The sequence below is a fragment of the Ambystoma mexicanum genome, chromosome 6q (assembly GCF_040938575.1).
Source record: "Ambystoma mexicanum isolate Mex_15411 chromosome 6q, UKY_AmexF1_1, whole genome shotgun sequence".
Classification (NCBI taxonomy): Eukaryota; Metazoa; Chordata; class Amphibia; order Caudata; family Ambystomatidae; genus Ambystoma; species Ambystoma mexicanum.
Window position 1 is genome coordinate 1197175848 of NC_090937.1, and position 15447 is coordinate 1197191294.

At 48.0% G+C, this 15447-nt stretch overlaps 1 protein-coding gene across 3 annotated transcripts in view; it reads left to right on the top strand.

Annotated features, from left to right (window-relative positions):
• Window positions 1-15447, top strand: part of ARAP2 (ArfGAP with RhoGAP domain, ankyrin repeat and PH domain 2) — a 1740202-nt gene that overhangs the window by 1644467 nt on the left and 80288 nt on the right. For all 3 annotated transcript variants that reach the window (XM_069631830.1, XM_069631832.1, XM_069631831.1), the window contains 2 exons: window positions 12351-12386; window positions 14044-14107. In XM_069631830.1, coding sequence (XP_069487931.1) covers window positions 12351-12386; window positions 14044-14107 — 100 coding nt within the window. The remainder of the gene's footprint in view (window positions 1-12350; window positions 12387-14043; window positions 14108-15447) is intronic.

Below are 15447 nucleotides of genomic sequence, written 5' to 3' on the forward strand. Positions count from 1 at the left end.
CCAACTTAAGTGACACTCCTACCCCTAGCCAATAGATTAAGCTATTCACCACTAAATCTACAGGGAACCAGACTTGTCGCAGTGATTTCAGAAATTAATTTTCATCGACTATACCCCAAGAGAAATTGTGCATATCATTTTGCCCTAACAAATCAATATCTAATAATAGCTTGCCATCAAAACCATCTCAATCAACATCTAATACCTTGCACACCAAAAAACCTAAAAAGAACTTTGAGAAGTACTCTATTACCTCATCCCAGTCCACTAAACACTATATCAAAGGCGCTCTAATAAACGCTAGATCTATTATCGTGTATGGTACAGATATAACTGATATCAATAAGGGAGAACTAGATCTCCTACTAGCCATTCTTGACTCCTACACTATTGTAAGAGTGGATAGAGAAACGACAAAAGGAGGTGGTGTCGCCTTTATCGCTTTAAGTGAAGCCTAGCGCTCAGAGTAACCACCGCCCCTATGGTCAAGTCATGTGAACTTCTCACAGTTAAATTAGCCACCTCTAAGTCTAGCACCCTAGCCATCTACCTAATCTACAGATCTCCTGGCTCCATTGGCTCCATCGAAAAAGACATTATCACCATACTTTCAGCCAACACCAGACCCACTTCACAAATATTACTGTTAGGTGATTTTAATTTGGGCTACCAGGACCCTCTGACCACTCAGCCAAGGCACTTGCTGACTCGCTTACTGAATTAGACTTCACGCAAAGAGTCGTCAAACCTACCCATGAGAAAGAGAGCACACTAGATTGGGTTGCCGACCGTAATTGTGAAACCTTAATCATGGCCATCGAACCTCAGACCTGGACGGACCACTTTCTAATTTCCGTTACTACCTGTGCCAATCGACTAGCCAACAAATCCAACATAATAGCCCCACCATTCCTCCTTACTACAAACAAACAAAATATCACTACTGACAAGTTGATGCCTATCCTGCTCCCTACCTTAAACTCATCCAAATCTCAAGACCCAGCAAAACTAGTCGACCTATATAACACCACAATGACCCAAGCGTTAGATTCTATTGCCCCACTTAAATTATGGAAAGGTAAACCTAAAGCACACCTTAACACCTGATTTACCCCACAGCTGAAAGCCCTAAGGTCAGAAAAAAGAAAAATGGAAGCCAAGTGGAAAAACCTTCCCTCAAAAGAAAATAAAGACAATGTGAATAAAATATCCTCGAAATATAAAGCTGAGATTATCGGAACCAAATGAGAAACCTACAATGAAAGGATTCACAATGCCAGCTCCATTCGTAATCCTGAGGGAAATGGAATCACCCATACTCCTTGATGATTCGTGCCCAAAAAACAAACAATGGTGCACGGACATCCAAAATGCTCTATCCAACAATATTGTCACTCTCCAAAATACAATAGCAGTCAAAAGACTTAAAGGCCGATTCATGTAATTCCTCACAAAAGTGTCACACGTGGCTGGTGCACAGTGTGCCCGTGCGAATGTCTGTGCCAGCCGCGTGCGATAAAATCAATTTCCGCGCACAGCGTATTCATGGATTCTCGCCTCCAAAAGCAGACGTGGCGCAGAGTGGCGCAGCGGCCCTGCAGCAGTGTCAGTTACGCCCCCAAGAACGCCCTCGCGCAAGGAAAAGCCATCAAGATCGCAAAACCATCGCAAAGGGCTGCGCCAACCCTGTACCAGTTTGCCGGACTGGCAAACAGCAAACGCAAAGCGGGGAACGAGTATTATGGGTGTCGGGAACACGCGTGCGCGAGAAGTTTCACACACAATCTGGCCTGGGGGAGCGTGTATTCCAGGGGTGCGCGAGAAGTATTACACGCGAATGGCCTGGGTGCGTGTATTTCAGGGGTGCGCGAGAAGTTCCACACGCGAATGGCCTGCGCGCGTGTATTTCAGGGGTGCGCGAGAAGTACTACACGCGATCATGAAGTTCCACACACAATCTGGCGTGGGGGAGCGTGTGCGTGTATTTCAGGGGTGTGCGAGAAGTCTCACACGCGATCGGGCCTGGGGGAGCGTGTGCATGTATTTCAGGGGTGCGCGAGAAGTTCTACACATGAATGGCCTGGGTGTGTGTATTTCAGGGGTGCGCAAGAAGTTCCACACGTGATTGGCCTGGGCGCGTGTATTTCAGAGGTGCGTGAGAAGTTCCACACGCGATTGCCCTGGGCGCGTGTATTCCAGAGGTGCGCGAGAAGTTCCACACGCGATTGGCCTGGGCGCGTGTATCTCAGGGGTGTGCAAGATGTTCCACAAGAGATTTGCCTGGGCGCGTGTATCTCAGGGGTGCGCGAGAAGTTCCACACGCGATTGGCCTGGGCGCGTATATCTCAGGGGTGCGCAAGAAGTTCCAAACGCGATTGGCCTGGGCGCGTGTATTTCAGAGGTGTGCGGGAAGTTCCACATGCGATTTGCCTGGGAGAGCGTGTGTGTGAAGTTCCACACGCGATCTAGCCTGGGCGCATGTATTTCAGGGGTGTGCGAGAAGTTCCAGACGCGATTGGCCTGGGCGCGTGTATTTGAGAGGTGCGCGAGAAGTTCCACACGCGATTGGCCTGGGGGAGCGTGTGCGTGTATTTCAGAGGTGCGCGAGAAGTTCCACATGCGATTGGCCTGGGGGAGCGCGTGCGTGTATTTCAGAGGTGTGCGAGAAGTTCCACACGCGATCTGGCCTGGGGGAGCGTGTGCATGTATATCAGAGGTGAGAGAGAAGTTTCACATGCGATTGGCCTGGGCGCATGCATTTCAGGGGTGCGCGAGAAGTTCCACATGCGATTGACCTGGGAGTGTGTATTTTAGAGGTGTGCGAGAAGTTCCACACGCGACTGGCCTGGGCGCGTGTATTCCAGAGGTGCGCGAGAAGTTCCACACACGATCGGGCCTGGGGGAGTGTGTGCGTGTATTTCAGAGGTGCGCGAGAAGTTCCACACACGATTGGCCTGGACGCGTGTATTTCAGAGGTGCACAAGAAGTCCCACACGCGATTCTCCTGGGCGCGTGTATTTCAGAGGTGCGCGAGAATTTTCACACGCAATTTCAGCAGGTTATGTGTATTTCAGGGGTGCGCAAGAATTTTCACACGTGATTTCAGCAGGGTACGTGTATTTCAGGGGTGCACGAGAATTTTCACACGCGATTTCAGCAGGGTACGTGTATTTCAGGGGTGCCGGGGAGTCCTACATGTGATTTGGCAGTGTGGGTCCTCCCAGGTGTCCCCTGTACACCCTCCACGGCCCCTGCAGGCAGCCCACACCACAGGGGACTACCCTGCATCCCTGGTCATGTCCCACAGGCAGCCCACCCAACATGGGCATGCCCCCCAGCAAAGGCACATGTCTCCTTGCACTACTGATCACCAACTCATGTCCCCCTGCACCCCCACCCCCCAGCATTTGGGGCACCTGCCAGCAGGCCCCACTCATGTCCCACTCATGTCCCCCTGCACCCCCACCCCCCAGCATTGCGGGGCACCTGCCAGCAGGCCCCCACTCATGTCCCACTCAAGTCCCCCTGCACCCCCACCCAACAGCATTGCGGGGCACCTGCCAGCAGGCCCCCACTCATGTCCCACTCATGTCCCCCTGCACCCCCACCCCCAGCATTGCGGGGCACCTGCCAGAAGGCCCCCACTCATGTCCCACTCAAGTCCCCCTGCACCCCCAACCCCCAGCATTGCGGGGCACCTGCCAGCAGGCCCCCACACATGTCCCCCAGCCAACATGTCATCACAATCTAGATCCCTGGCCCTTATGGTCAGCCTCCAAATGCAAAACACCCACTCGAGTATTGCATCCACCCACTTAGAAATGGCAATGACATGATAGAACCCCAATAGCAAGTTTGGAAATGAACATTGGCCCTCACATACATCCAATGGGTGTCAGTGAATCTCAAAACCCATATCATGATATGCATGATACCAATGAGATGATACTACACATTGAAGTTTGATGGAAAAAATGTATTAAAAACAGCATAAATGGAATTAAAAATAAACAAATGACAATGGGAATCAAAAACCAAAAGCAGCATGTCCGTAAAATAATGAAAAACGAAAATTCATAATCCAAAGGAAAGGTGTCCAAAGTCACAGTTCAAGAAAGTAAATCCAAGGTAAAAACAAAACTGAAAACCATTGCTCCATGGGTAAATCCCAAAAAAAATTAAAAAATCCAACAGTCAACTATATACAGATAAACAAACCAGGGTCCATGATCCCAACTGAAGAAATGAAACCTACATAAAAATACTACCTAATCAAATAAAACTATATACAAAAATGTGGCCCATTGTCCAAAGGTCCAAAATAAATAAAAAAGCAAAGGAAACCTAACACTAACTACATAACTATTTACAAGGGCAGCGGGCTAGTCCGACGGCTCACTGGTTGTTGTCATGGGCCAGGGCATCATCGAACTCCTGTTCAATGGCTTGGAGGCGGGCATGTTCCCTGGCCCCGAGGTCCCGCAGGGATAACGCAGTGTCCAGCTCCAACTCCCTGTGAAGACCCTCGAGGCACTCAGCCCTCCTCAGCGCCCTCCGCATGGAGTTCTCCGCCCTGACCATTGTGAGCCGTTCCTCCTTTGCCCGCTGCTGCTCCACACCTATCTGCTGGCCCAACCGCTCCCACACGGAAGCCACTCCCATTCCAGGGTTCTCCTGCCCTCCGGCCGATGATTGCACCCCTGATGTCCCCGAGCCATGATGCCTCCCACGTCGAGCCTGCCGCTGCCTCTGACGCAACTGCCTGTGCCAGCACGACGACATCCAGGCTGATGGAAACCACCGACGCCGTCGTGCACGTGCCCGACCCGATGATGCCGTCACATCCTCCATCTGCTGGGGTCCAGTGGCTGGTGTGTCCACCCCTGCTGGACCTCCGACTCCCGACTGTGGCAGGGATGGGATCCCCACCGAGGTGGCTGCATTGGTCGGGGCAGGTCCACAGGGGGCCCTGGTGGCATCTGGGCCGGAAGACGGCATGGAGTATGACTGGCGCATAGCCTCCACAGAGGAGGAGAGGGTCGCCAGAGTGCCCGACACATGTACGAGACCCCCGACCATGACCGCTCCCAACTGGGCCACGTTGGCACGGTGCTCTTCGTGATGACGTGCGTGCTCCCCCCGGGAAGCACGCACCTCATCACGAATGACAGCCGTGCGCAACGTGACACCAATCAGGACCTTCTCCATACGGCCAGGGGTCCCCTCGTCCGCAGGTGGAGGGGAGTCAGATGACATGGACATCCCCCTACCTGCGGACGGGCCTGGGATGGGGCATCCCGCTGGTGCATAGTGGTGCAGTCACAGTGTCAGGGACAGTGACATGCACAGGCACCTCCACGGCGACCTGTGCTGCCTCCTGCCTCTGCCCCTGGACTGCACCACTTGCACCAGCAGGGATGCCCCCACCAGGCCCCATGTGCGGCTCAGTAGCGGCCTCCTCCTCCTCTTTGGAAACCACCAACCTGGATGGCTCCACACCGTCTTCCGCCGTTGCAAGCCCCTGTGGGGGCTAACCCACCCCTTCCGCTGCAGCCGTGGGGGCATCCCTGCGGCTTAGCTCCACAGCGCTGTCTCCGCCCTCTTCTTCACTTTGCGCTGTGTAGAGGGAGACATAGAACATAAGAATCAGGGTACTGTACAATGGTCCCCTAGACAGGAAGCAATAGCAGATGAGTGGTACTGTCAAAGATCACTTCCATCATGTCCCTCCACAACACATGGGTCAGTGCAGGCAAAACACATGCAGTAACAGGCATGGCGCATGCTATGGACATAAGCAAACATGTCCAAGGGACTCTTGAAGCATACAATGTTGTTTTTGGACTCACATGCATCATGGGTCATGCCTATCACATGCACACACTTGAACGTACTTTCATCCATCTGGACTTGTAAACCCCAGACACAGTGGATGCAAGGATAACTAGGCTGCATCAGTGAATCTGAACATTGTCACAGACATGTGTCATGCATCCATGGCATCCACAAGTCACAGACACGCAGGTCAGAAACACAGACATGGACACCATACATGTACATGGCATCAGCACCCATCCCTCACCCACACCCATGTCCAGGAACAGAGACTGGCATGCTCTCATGTGTCCATTCCGCATAGGGCTCCCCATGTTACATTTGAACACATACACCAACCGTGCGCTTCACACATTACTGGTCTCACATGCATGACCATGATGATGTGTACATGGCCTATGTCACACATACAGGCAAGTATCAGACAACCAGCACGCTGCAACATGCCCTGTCTCACACAGCAATGCTTGGCCACTTACCGCTCGACTCCAGACAGGTCTGCCTCTCAAGGATCTGGGCATGGAGCGCTGGGCGTACGCGTTTCAGGACCCTCAGCTGGATGGTACTCATGCTGCCCCGGCCCCCCTCTACCAGGCGCTGGACCTTTATGATGGTCCTGGCCCTTCAGTCCTCCCAGCGCTTCTTGACTTGCTTGATGTTGCGGGTTGCCACCCCCTCTGCGTTGATGGCAACCACAAAGTCGTCCCAGATCCTGTCCCGTCCTTCCTTGTCGGCGCTAGTGATCCGAAGAGGGTATCATAATGCCCCAGGACAAGCTCCTGACTGAAGCTGGTGGCCCTCTGCCCCTCTGGCTGGGGGTCGCCAGTGGTCTCGGATAGTGTTTGCCCCGACAGGGCGACCCCCGAGGCAGGCGTGAGTGGGCAACTGGGTCCTGGGGCTGGGCTGTGGAGCGATGGTATCCCAGTCGGGAGTGTTCTGTTCCAGCAGGGGTGGACACAGCAACTGGACCCCTGTAGATGGCTGATGTGCAGGCACCAAATGGCAGGGCACGGTGGCAGCAGGCAGGCAGGCAGCAGCAGATGGCTCGTGGGAGGCTGCTCGGGGCTCTGGGAGGCAGTAATTCGGCCTTTTGGGCAGGAGCGTGGCCTTCCGTGTGCTTACGCGTGGCCAGCTTGATACGGAGTGATTTGGCATGTGAAAATTCTGCACATCAGCGTGTGAATCAAGGAAAGGCCCTTAGCGCATAAGCGCGTCAGCACGCATACGCGATTCCATTGGACCAAAGGTCCTTAGTGCGTATGCGTGTCTGTGACGTATCGCACACGGGCGTTGCTTTTCGTGGGGTGCGGTGCGTGTGTCTTGCAGGCGTTGGGGTTTACACGCTATTACTTCACAGCGGGTGGGTGTTGGCTATGCATTCTTCTACACGCAAGGCAGACGGTGAGTGGACCCTGCTCCCCCAGGCCCGATCGTGTGTAAAACCACCCGCGAGCCCCTGAAATACACCTACCCCGCTCCCCCAGGCCCGATCGCGTGTAAAACCACCCACGAGCCCCTGAAATACACGTACCCCGCTCCCCCAGGCCTGATCGCGTGTAAAGATACCCGCGAGCCCCTGAAATACACATACCCCACTCCCCCAGGCCCGATCGCGTGTAAAAACACCTGCGAGCCCCTGTAATACACATACCCCGCTCCCCCAGGCCCGATCGCGTGTGAAAACACCCACGAGCCCCTGAAATACACGTACCCCGCTCCCCCAGGCCCGATTGCGTGTGAAAACTCTCGCGAGCCCCTGAAATACACGTGCCCAGGCCAATCACATGTGAGAAACTTCTTGCGCACCCCTGAAATACACGCGCCAAGGCCAATCGCATGTGGAACATCTCGCGCACCTCTGAGATACACGCACCCAAGCCAATCGCGTGTGGAACTTCTCGTGCACCTATGAAATACACGCACATGCTCCCCCAGGCCCGATCGCGTGTGGAACTTCTCACGCACCCCTGAAATACATGCGCACAGACCAATCGCGTGTGAAATTTCTCGCGGACCTCTAGAATACACGCGCCCAGGCCAATCGCCTGTGGAACTTCTCGCGCACCTCTGAAATACACGCGCCCAGGCCAATCGCGTGTGGAACTTCTCGCGCACCTCTGAAATACACGCGCACAGGCCATTCGCGTGTGAGAAACTTCTCGCGCACCTCTGGAATACACGCACACGCTCCCCCAGGCCCGATCGCGTGTGAAACTTGTCGCGCACCTCTGAAATACACGCACACGCTCCCCCAGGCCCGATCGCATCTGGAACTTCTCGCGCACCTCTGTAATACATGTACACGCTCCCCCAGGCCTGATCGCGTGTGGGCCTTCTTGCGCGTGTAGGACTTTGGCGCACATTTTTTTCCTGCACAGGGACGCTACCGCCTGCTTTCGTGTGGCGGACATGTATGGGCCGTGCGCTGCTTTTCCCTATTCGATTCCATGAATACGTGTTTTAGGCGAGCGTGTGGGCGTTCTGCGCACTTGCCTCCTGTACTTCCCCCGTGACGCCCACATTTTCACGGTTGTTCCCCATTCTGCGTGTGACGCCCCGTGTTACGCCTACTTTTGTTATGTGCGCCGCGCTATGTGTGAATTCGCTGTGGCCGTATTGCACGGCGTTCGATGACCTGTGCGCTGCGCACTTTTTCAGCACACATCCCACATTTTGCGCGTGCACAGACTTCCATGAATTGATGGGCAATGTTTTCTGTGCGATAATCGCACTTGCACTGCGATTTTCGCTATTTCACTGCGAATCGCACGTTTTCGCACGCGTGCGCCGTTTTTTCGGCGCACATTAATTCCATGAATCGGCCTGTTAACCTCTCTAATTCAGAGACTCTCCAGAGACCTCCAAAAAATCCTTCAATCAATACACTTCAGGAATTCAAATTTGCTCAAGTTACTACCTCAGAGGTCGAATGGATCATAGGATCCCTCAAACAATCAACATGCCACGGTGACTTGTGCCCAGCCCAAATAATTAAAGAAGCAGCTAGAGACCCTGCCCCATTCATCACCAAACTAATAAACGCTTCATTTAGGACTTTTAAGATACCTACAAACCTTAAGGGTGCGTGGGTTCTGCCCCTAATCAAGAAAACAACATTAGACCCAACCCTCCCAACTAATTATAGGCCTATAATGACTGTTCCATTTCTACTTAAAATAATTGATAAAGCTGATCCAGCGATATCTAGAGACTAACAATCTCCTAGGGCTTAGACAATCTGGTATTAGGCTACTCCATATGACTGAAACTGCTTTGATTGGTTTGAAAATGAAAATAGACCAACTGAAAGATAACAGACAATGTGCATTACTTCTCCTATTAGACCTTTCAGGGGCTTTTGATTTGGTGGACGACAATATCCTCTGTGAACACCTTTCATCAGCAGCTAACTTCTCTCAAGAGGCCTCAGACTGGATTCAATCCTTTCTCAGTAACAGATCGATGGGAGTCTTCCCTCCATCTTCTGCTGCTGACTCATCCCCCATCACATGCGGAGTGCCGCAAGGCTCTTGCATCTCTCCAACAATGTATAATGTATTTACCAAGCCTCTCTTTGACAAATTGGATCATTTGGGTGTCATCCACATGAATTACGCAGATGACACCCATATACTTATACATCTCTCGGTTAACTATGACACAGACCTTGTCTTACTAAATGAAATGTATGTTATCATCCAGACATGGATGGCAGTCCACAGCCTCTGCCTGCATGATGAATAAACTGAGATTCTGATCCTATGTGCCCGCACGAACCATAATAAATTTGATGCCCATACTCTTCATTTAACATAGACGGCATCATCATCAAAGTCGCTAAGGAGACTAAAATACTAGGTTTCTACCTTGACTCCACTTTGAACTTGAAAAAACAAGTCAATGTGACAGCCTCTGCAACCTTGTACCCATGTAAGCTAATACATGCTTGCAAACCGTACCTTTCAACAAATAGCTGCATCACACTAGCGAAAGCTTTAATCTTGTCTAAACGTGTTTACTGCAACACCATCTATGCAGGGGCTAACCTACAAATCTTAAACAAACTCCAAATACTCGATAATAATGCTCTCAGAACAGCCTTGAGTATCCCAACGATAGAACATATCTCAGAAACGAGAAGGAAGCACAAATGGCTCTCCATCAAGGACAGGATTCACTTTTAAAATAGTCTCCATTACTCATAAATGCCTTAACAATGCAGCTCCACAGTACTCAAAAGAGAAAATCACAAAAAAAACCAACTCATCACAACCTACTAGGTCCACTAATTCCTTTTGCATTACAGTTTCACGGCTCCACGGCTCAACTTGAAAACAGCTGGCGGCAACAGTTTCTCTGTTCAGGCTCACAGTCAGCCCCTCCATACACATGTAATTGCCAGGTGCATTTCTGACATATGGATATTACACAACTGAGCCCACATAGTTGGACCGTTGTGTGAGAACATTTGCAGTGATACAACTTAAAGCACCTGCCCTTTCTAATGCTATTTCCTAATTTCACAGAAAGGACATCAGAGTAGGCACAAACACTTGTAAGTAGTGTGTTTGGCCTTCTAACTAGATTCTACCACGGGAAACCACATGCTGTCGAAATGACTCTGCTGCACAACATGCACTTTTTTTAATCAGGGTACCACTTTGATGTGTTCCAGCAACTACTCCAGCATGCCACCACTAGGGGTGGCATGGTATTGGTTTTATGGCAGTATGATAACCTTCTTGCCAAATGACAGTATATCATGGTTATCGCAGTATAGCAGGTGGAGTCAACTAATCTTAACAAATATTTTCTTAAAGGTCATAAATTGTCAGCATTTTGAAACTTGCCTCTGCACGTTTTAGCTGGTCTTCCAGGTATCTAAGGCGGCTGCAGATTTGGTCTTTCATGGTGATCACTCGCTGATCACCTTGAATGAAAGAGTGACTAGTGGAAGTGTTTAATACACATTTTGAGCAATGAGCTTGCTGTTCAGTCACAGGTGATTGAAGATTGGCCTCGACCTGCATTATTTTGGAACCACATGGCATGGGCATCATGGCCCCTCGCTGGGATCAGTCATAAAGGTTTGTTTTGATAACGCTTTATCCCATTAAAGGGAGAAAAGTTACTCATGTGAGATCTGAAAGCCCATGTCATTGTGTTTCTTATGTCAAAATGTCAAGCCAACACACATTCACTGAAAGGTTGCATATTTATCAAATCACTATAGCTTGTTTACCATCTGCCTGGTGTATTATAAAGGTCTGATGTTGGAGTCACCTTTGACCATGCAATCCTAACAGGACAGCGTTCAGTGGGTGCTGTTGATTTCTTTCTTGATTCTTACAATACATGTTAATTTACCTTTTTAAAGAAAATGGCACAAAAACATTTTGAAAATGACATATCGGCACATATATGGCCTGGACCCTTGTCATGTGAGTTGAGACAGAGGAATGCTTTCATGGGTGGTGTCACAAATCGAGGATAGTCCTGAGAAATACCTCACCACTATTGCTCTGGATACTTCGAATTGAATGTAGAATATGTCCTGCCTGCTTGAGTCGAGTGCCATATGCAGAAGGCAGGTGAAGGATCAAGCGAAGCAAGAACTCTAGTGCCAATGTGCATATCTACACAGAGGACAGTGGGGGGGCAGTTTATATAGTAGCACAAAGCACTGATGGGCCCAGTGTTCATATAGTCTACAGAGCTAACATGTTTTGTGGACATGCATCAGAAGGGCATCCAGTTCATTCCCCCTTTTGAATTCTGGGATGTGTAGTTCCCCATCTTTCAAATTGGTGTGAAAACTACAAATCGCCTGATCTTTAACCCGACTCTACTGATCACAGAGAAAGGGCGGTCACAGCATCAAAGCTGCGTTTACTAATGTGGCCTCACTTTCCCTATGCTCTTGTCTGCCAAACAAGGCCTCCTTGGCAGACGCCACATCCCACAGTGCAAGATCCAGACTGCGCAGCACTTGCTTACTGCAGCATTTCCAAATCAGATTGAAAAGCTCAATTAATAGCTGCAGGCCCTTACACGGTATACAGGTATAAACAATGTGATGGATATTATATTTCAATTACGTTGTTCACGGTATCTATAATGGTATCTATAATGGTATAACGGTATACTGTTACACCCCTAGCCACCAGGCAGCAAAGTCAGGAAGTGGGGGAAATCTGCACAGGTTGATAGACTTCTATAAATCATCCCACCCTCTGAAGAAAGGGATTTGGTTGAATTATATATGCAAATAGCCCGCAGAATTGAACAAAAAACCATCAGGGCATGTGTGTCTGATAACATTCGAAAATGGTTCATGACAACACTGGAAATGGTGCTCAAACATGTTTACCAGGGACTTATGGAATGTCCCAAGATATCTGCGTGCCGGGGGTGATCCTTCTAAATTGCTGAAAGCTGACATGTTGATATTGCTCTTTGCTAATGATATCTGTGACATTGCTAATTATTGTTCATATTCTTTTTATTTAATTTAGCTGGGGTATTACAGCTTTCTCTGAAAAGCACCAATGGTGAGTATGGTAAAATAAAATGTACATCATTGTTTTGATTTTTTCAAACAAATTATTTGTGTTTATTAAACAATTTTTAAGCTGTGTGCTGACCACTGTAGTCTTTGTTGAAAATACGAACTGAAAGCAAAGCATTACACCAACACTGATAATTGAGCTTACTAGTTATCCAATTGGGAACCTTAAGGCTGGTTGGCAGCCACCATTATGTGCCAAATTAGTATAGTTGAATAGGTGTTTTTTTAAGGCTTAACCTATCTCCTTACCCAACGTCCCTATCTATTTTTAATAAAAATTAACAAAAATCCCTATCGACTTCGAGCAAAAAAAATGCGGCCATTTCTCATTAGGTATTTCTGAATTCGATCATTTCCCAGATACCAGTAAAAAAAGGTAAACATGTATTATGCAAAACATATTTCCTCAGCAGAGCTGTGTCTAGCTCATCTACAGATTGGAAGAAGCATTTCAGCTGGCACTCCAGTAGTGTAGCTAGAAAAAGTGAAACCTCAGGGACTCTGTGTTGATCCTTACAAATGGAGATCTTTTGCAATGTTACCATGGGCCTCGGCTGTATTCCAATGTATTCATCACACACATCAGAGGATATAAGGGAGTGGGGTACGTCCAGAGAGCAGAGAACCCCCTTCATATGAGGCCAAGAGAATAAGGTCCACATGTGTGATTGCCTCCATTGATCAGACTTAGAGTATGGAACATGGGGCTGGAGTGATTAGAAGGTTATTGGAATTAATTTACCAAAAAAGCAAGTGATTAATATTGGGGATGTGAGGCCTCATTGCAAAAACTTTGCACTGTGTCAAGTGCAACTTGCTATGGTATTTATGCGATAGGAAGCATTTCCCTAGTGCAAGTATGTATTCTTTCAGTGCATGTTTACACAAAGGCAACGTGGGAAGGGAAGAGAAAATGGATTTGATTAACAAAGTTTTTTTCAATAATATTGTCCAATTGAAAAACAGCTGTATAGAAAAGCACATTCCGCATTGCACTTCAAACCTTTGAGAAAGGGACATACGTTAGGATTGTTCAGATAGTAATTCAAGCTCAGAAAAGCAGTATGCTCCTCTGTTCATGTATTTCCATAAGAAGGTGTTTTTCAGGTAGTATCAGGTGAAAGTGCTGTTGATTGTGATTATAAGAATGTCAAATTCTCGTATTCAGTGGGTGTGTTTAATTACATCACATAGTGATTTGTAGATGGGTGGAGACCCACGACTCCACATAAACCTTTGACCACACAGTGCCACAAATGCAATAATGGTTTATGGACATGCCAGGCTGCCAGGTATTCTTTTGCCTTTTCTATGCTTATACAGTTAAAGGTGTGCATGTAGATTTTCTTTTCTTAACATCTCCTCTACTTTGCTGTGTGCCCTATATGGTAGAATGATTTGTTTCCATCCCTCTCAGTTTTGCAATGTGTGTAAACATTGGCAGGTTTCTATAATCAGTTACTTGTATAATTATAAAGGTTTCAACTACAGCTGAACAGGCACATCCTTTTCTCACCACGTTTTAAGAGTGTCTCCAATTGGATGATTTCAAATAAATTAAATACAATGTTATACTTGGAATCACTGATCAAATTCTCGTGCCATTAATAAGTCAAAGTGTCTCTCTACTTTACTCTTAGGCTTCTCAGCTGTGATGGGCAAGATATTCAAACGGAGTGGTTCACATGCATACTCATGGCACAGGTAAAATACATTTTACAGTAAAGTGTAGTGCTTTTAATCAATTTCATATCTTTTTCTTAGCAGTTCTTTGATCACTGTCAATATCACCTGATGCAAGACAGATATGGAAGATTTTCAATGGTAGCAAAGCAAAAAATAACTTTCTTAAGCTATATCATACTCATTGTCCAAAGGACTGTGTATTGGACATGCATACATCAAATACTGGGGCACTTGGGATGACCCGGGCTGGGACTAGCTTTAGAAGATGTCTAATGGAAGCTTCCCACGTGGCCCGGTATTGGTGAGAAGTGTAGGTGACACCACACAATCTACTTTTCAAGTTGCTTAAAACCTGGTCTAAAAGTAAGCCAATTTTGTTATTTTTTCATCATCTTGGTAATGCAAAATTGTCAAACTTAGCTGGTGGAGCCACCCTGGATAAAGCAGGTCCCTATGTAGTGTGGACTAACAACTTGCCCTTTGCAAATCCCTGCTTGCTCATCATTTTCCAGCACGTTCATCCCACCTGGATAACATAATCAGGACCCTGGTGTGTCTTAAATTTGAGTATGAATACGTCTGACAAAGGTGGTAAAATCTATGCCTATAGTCCTATCAGCACCAGGATATTTTACCCTACAGTGGAGAACCATAGTTATGCCCCCCCCCCCGCTAAGGGTAAGATGTATACTCCTGGAGGGGAGTCTTTCCTTGGTCACCTGAACTGAACAAAAAAAAAATCACTACAGCTCCCATAATCCTTAGAGACTGCATTAGCAATTTAATTGGATTCACCTGAAAAGCAAGGCAACACAGCCTCCCTGAAGAGTGTTGGGACACGAAAGCGCTAGGAGGAGGAGAACAGCAGCAGAAATGCAGCAGAAGGGATCCAACCCTGTGAATATTTTGCCAGCAATTGGGATCTAACCCAGTGAATTGGACACGTTTGGGATTTAACCCAGTTATATATTTTTTCTTTCTTCAGGTAGTATATTGGTCAGGATTTGGAGTGCGCGCCTTACCCACCTTTTTTTTTATATATAGTCCTATCTTGTAAATCATATTTTAATTTTGAGTGTTAAATACATGATCAGAGCTATATACTAAAATGCACATAGCTGAGGTATGCAAGAGTGGGTCAGGAGCTCTGTCAACGTCTTTGTATGAGGAATATGTTATGATATTTGCTATGATACAAGGTATGAACTACAGAATACATGAACAATAGTATACATCTAAACATGTCAATGCTGTGTAATATCATGTAAAGTGGTCTTCAATGAAAATACATCAGCTTTGTTGGTGTGCTCTTGACAGTTTCGGATGGAAGGAGTTGGGAGTGGATCTTATGCGGATAG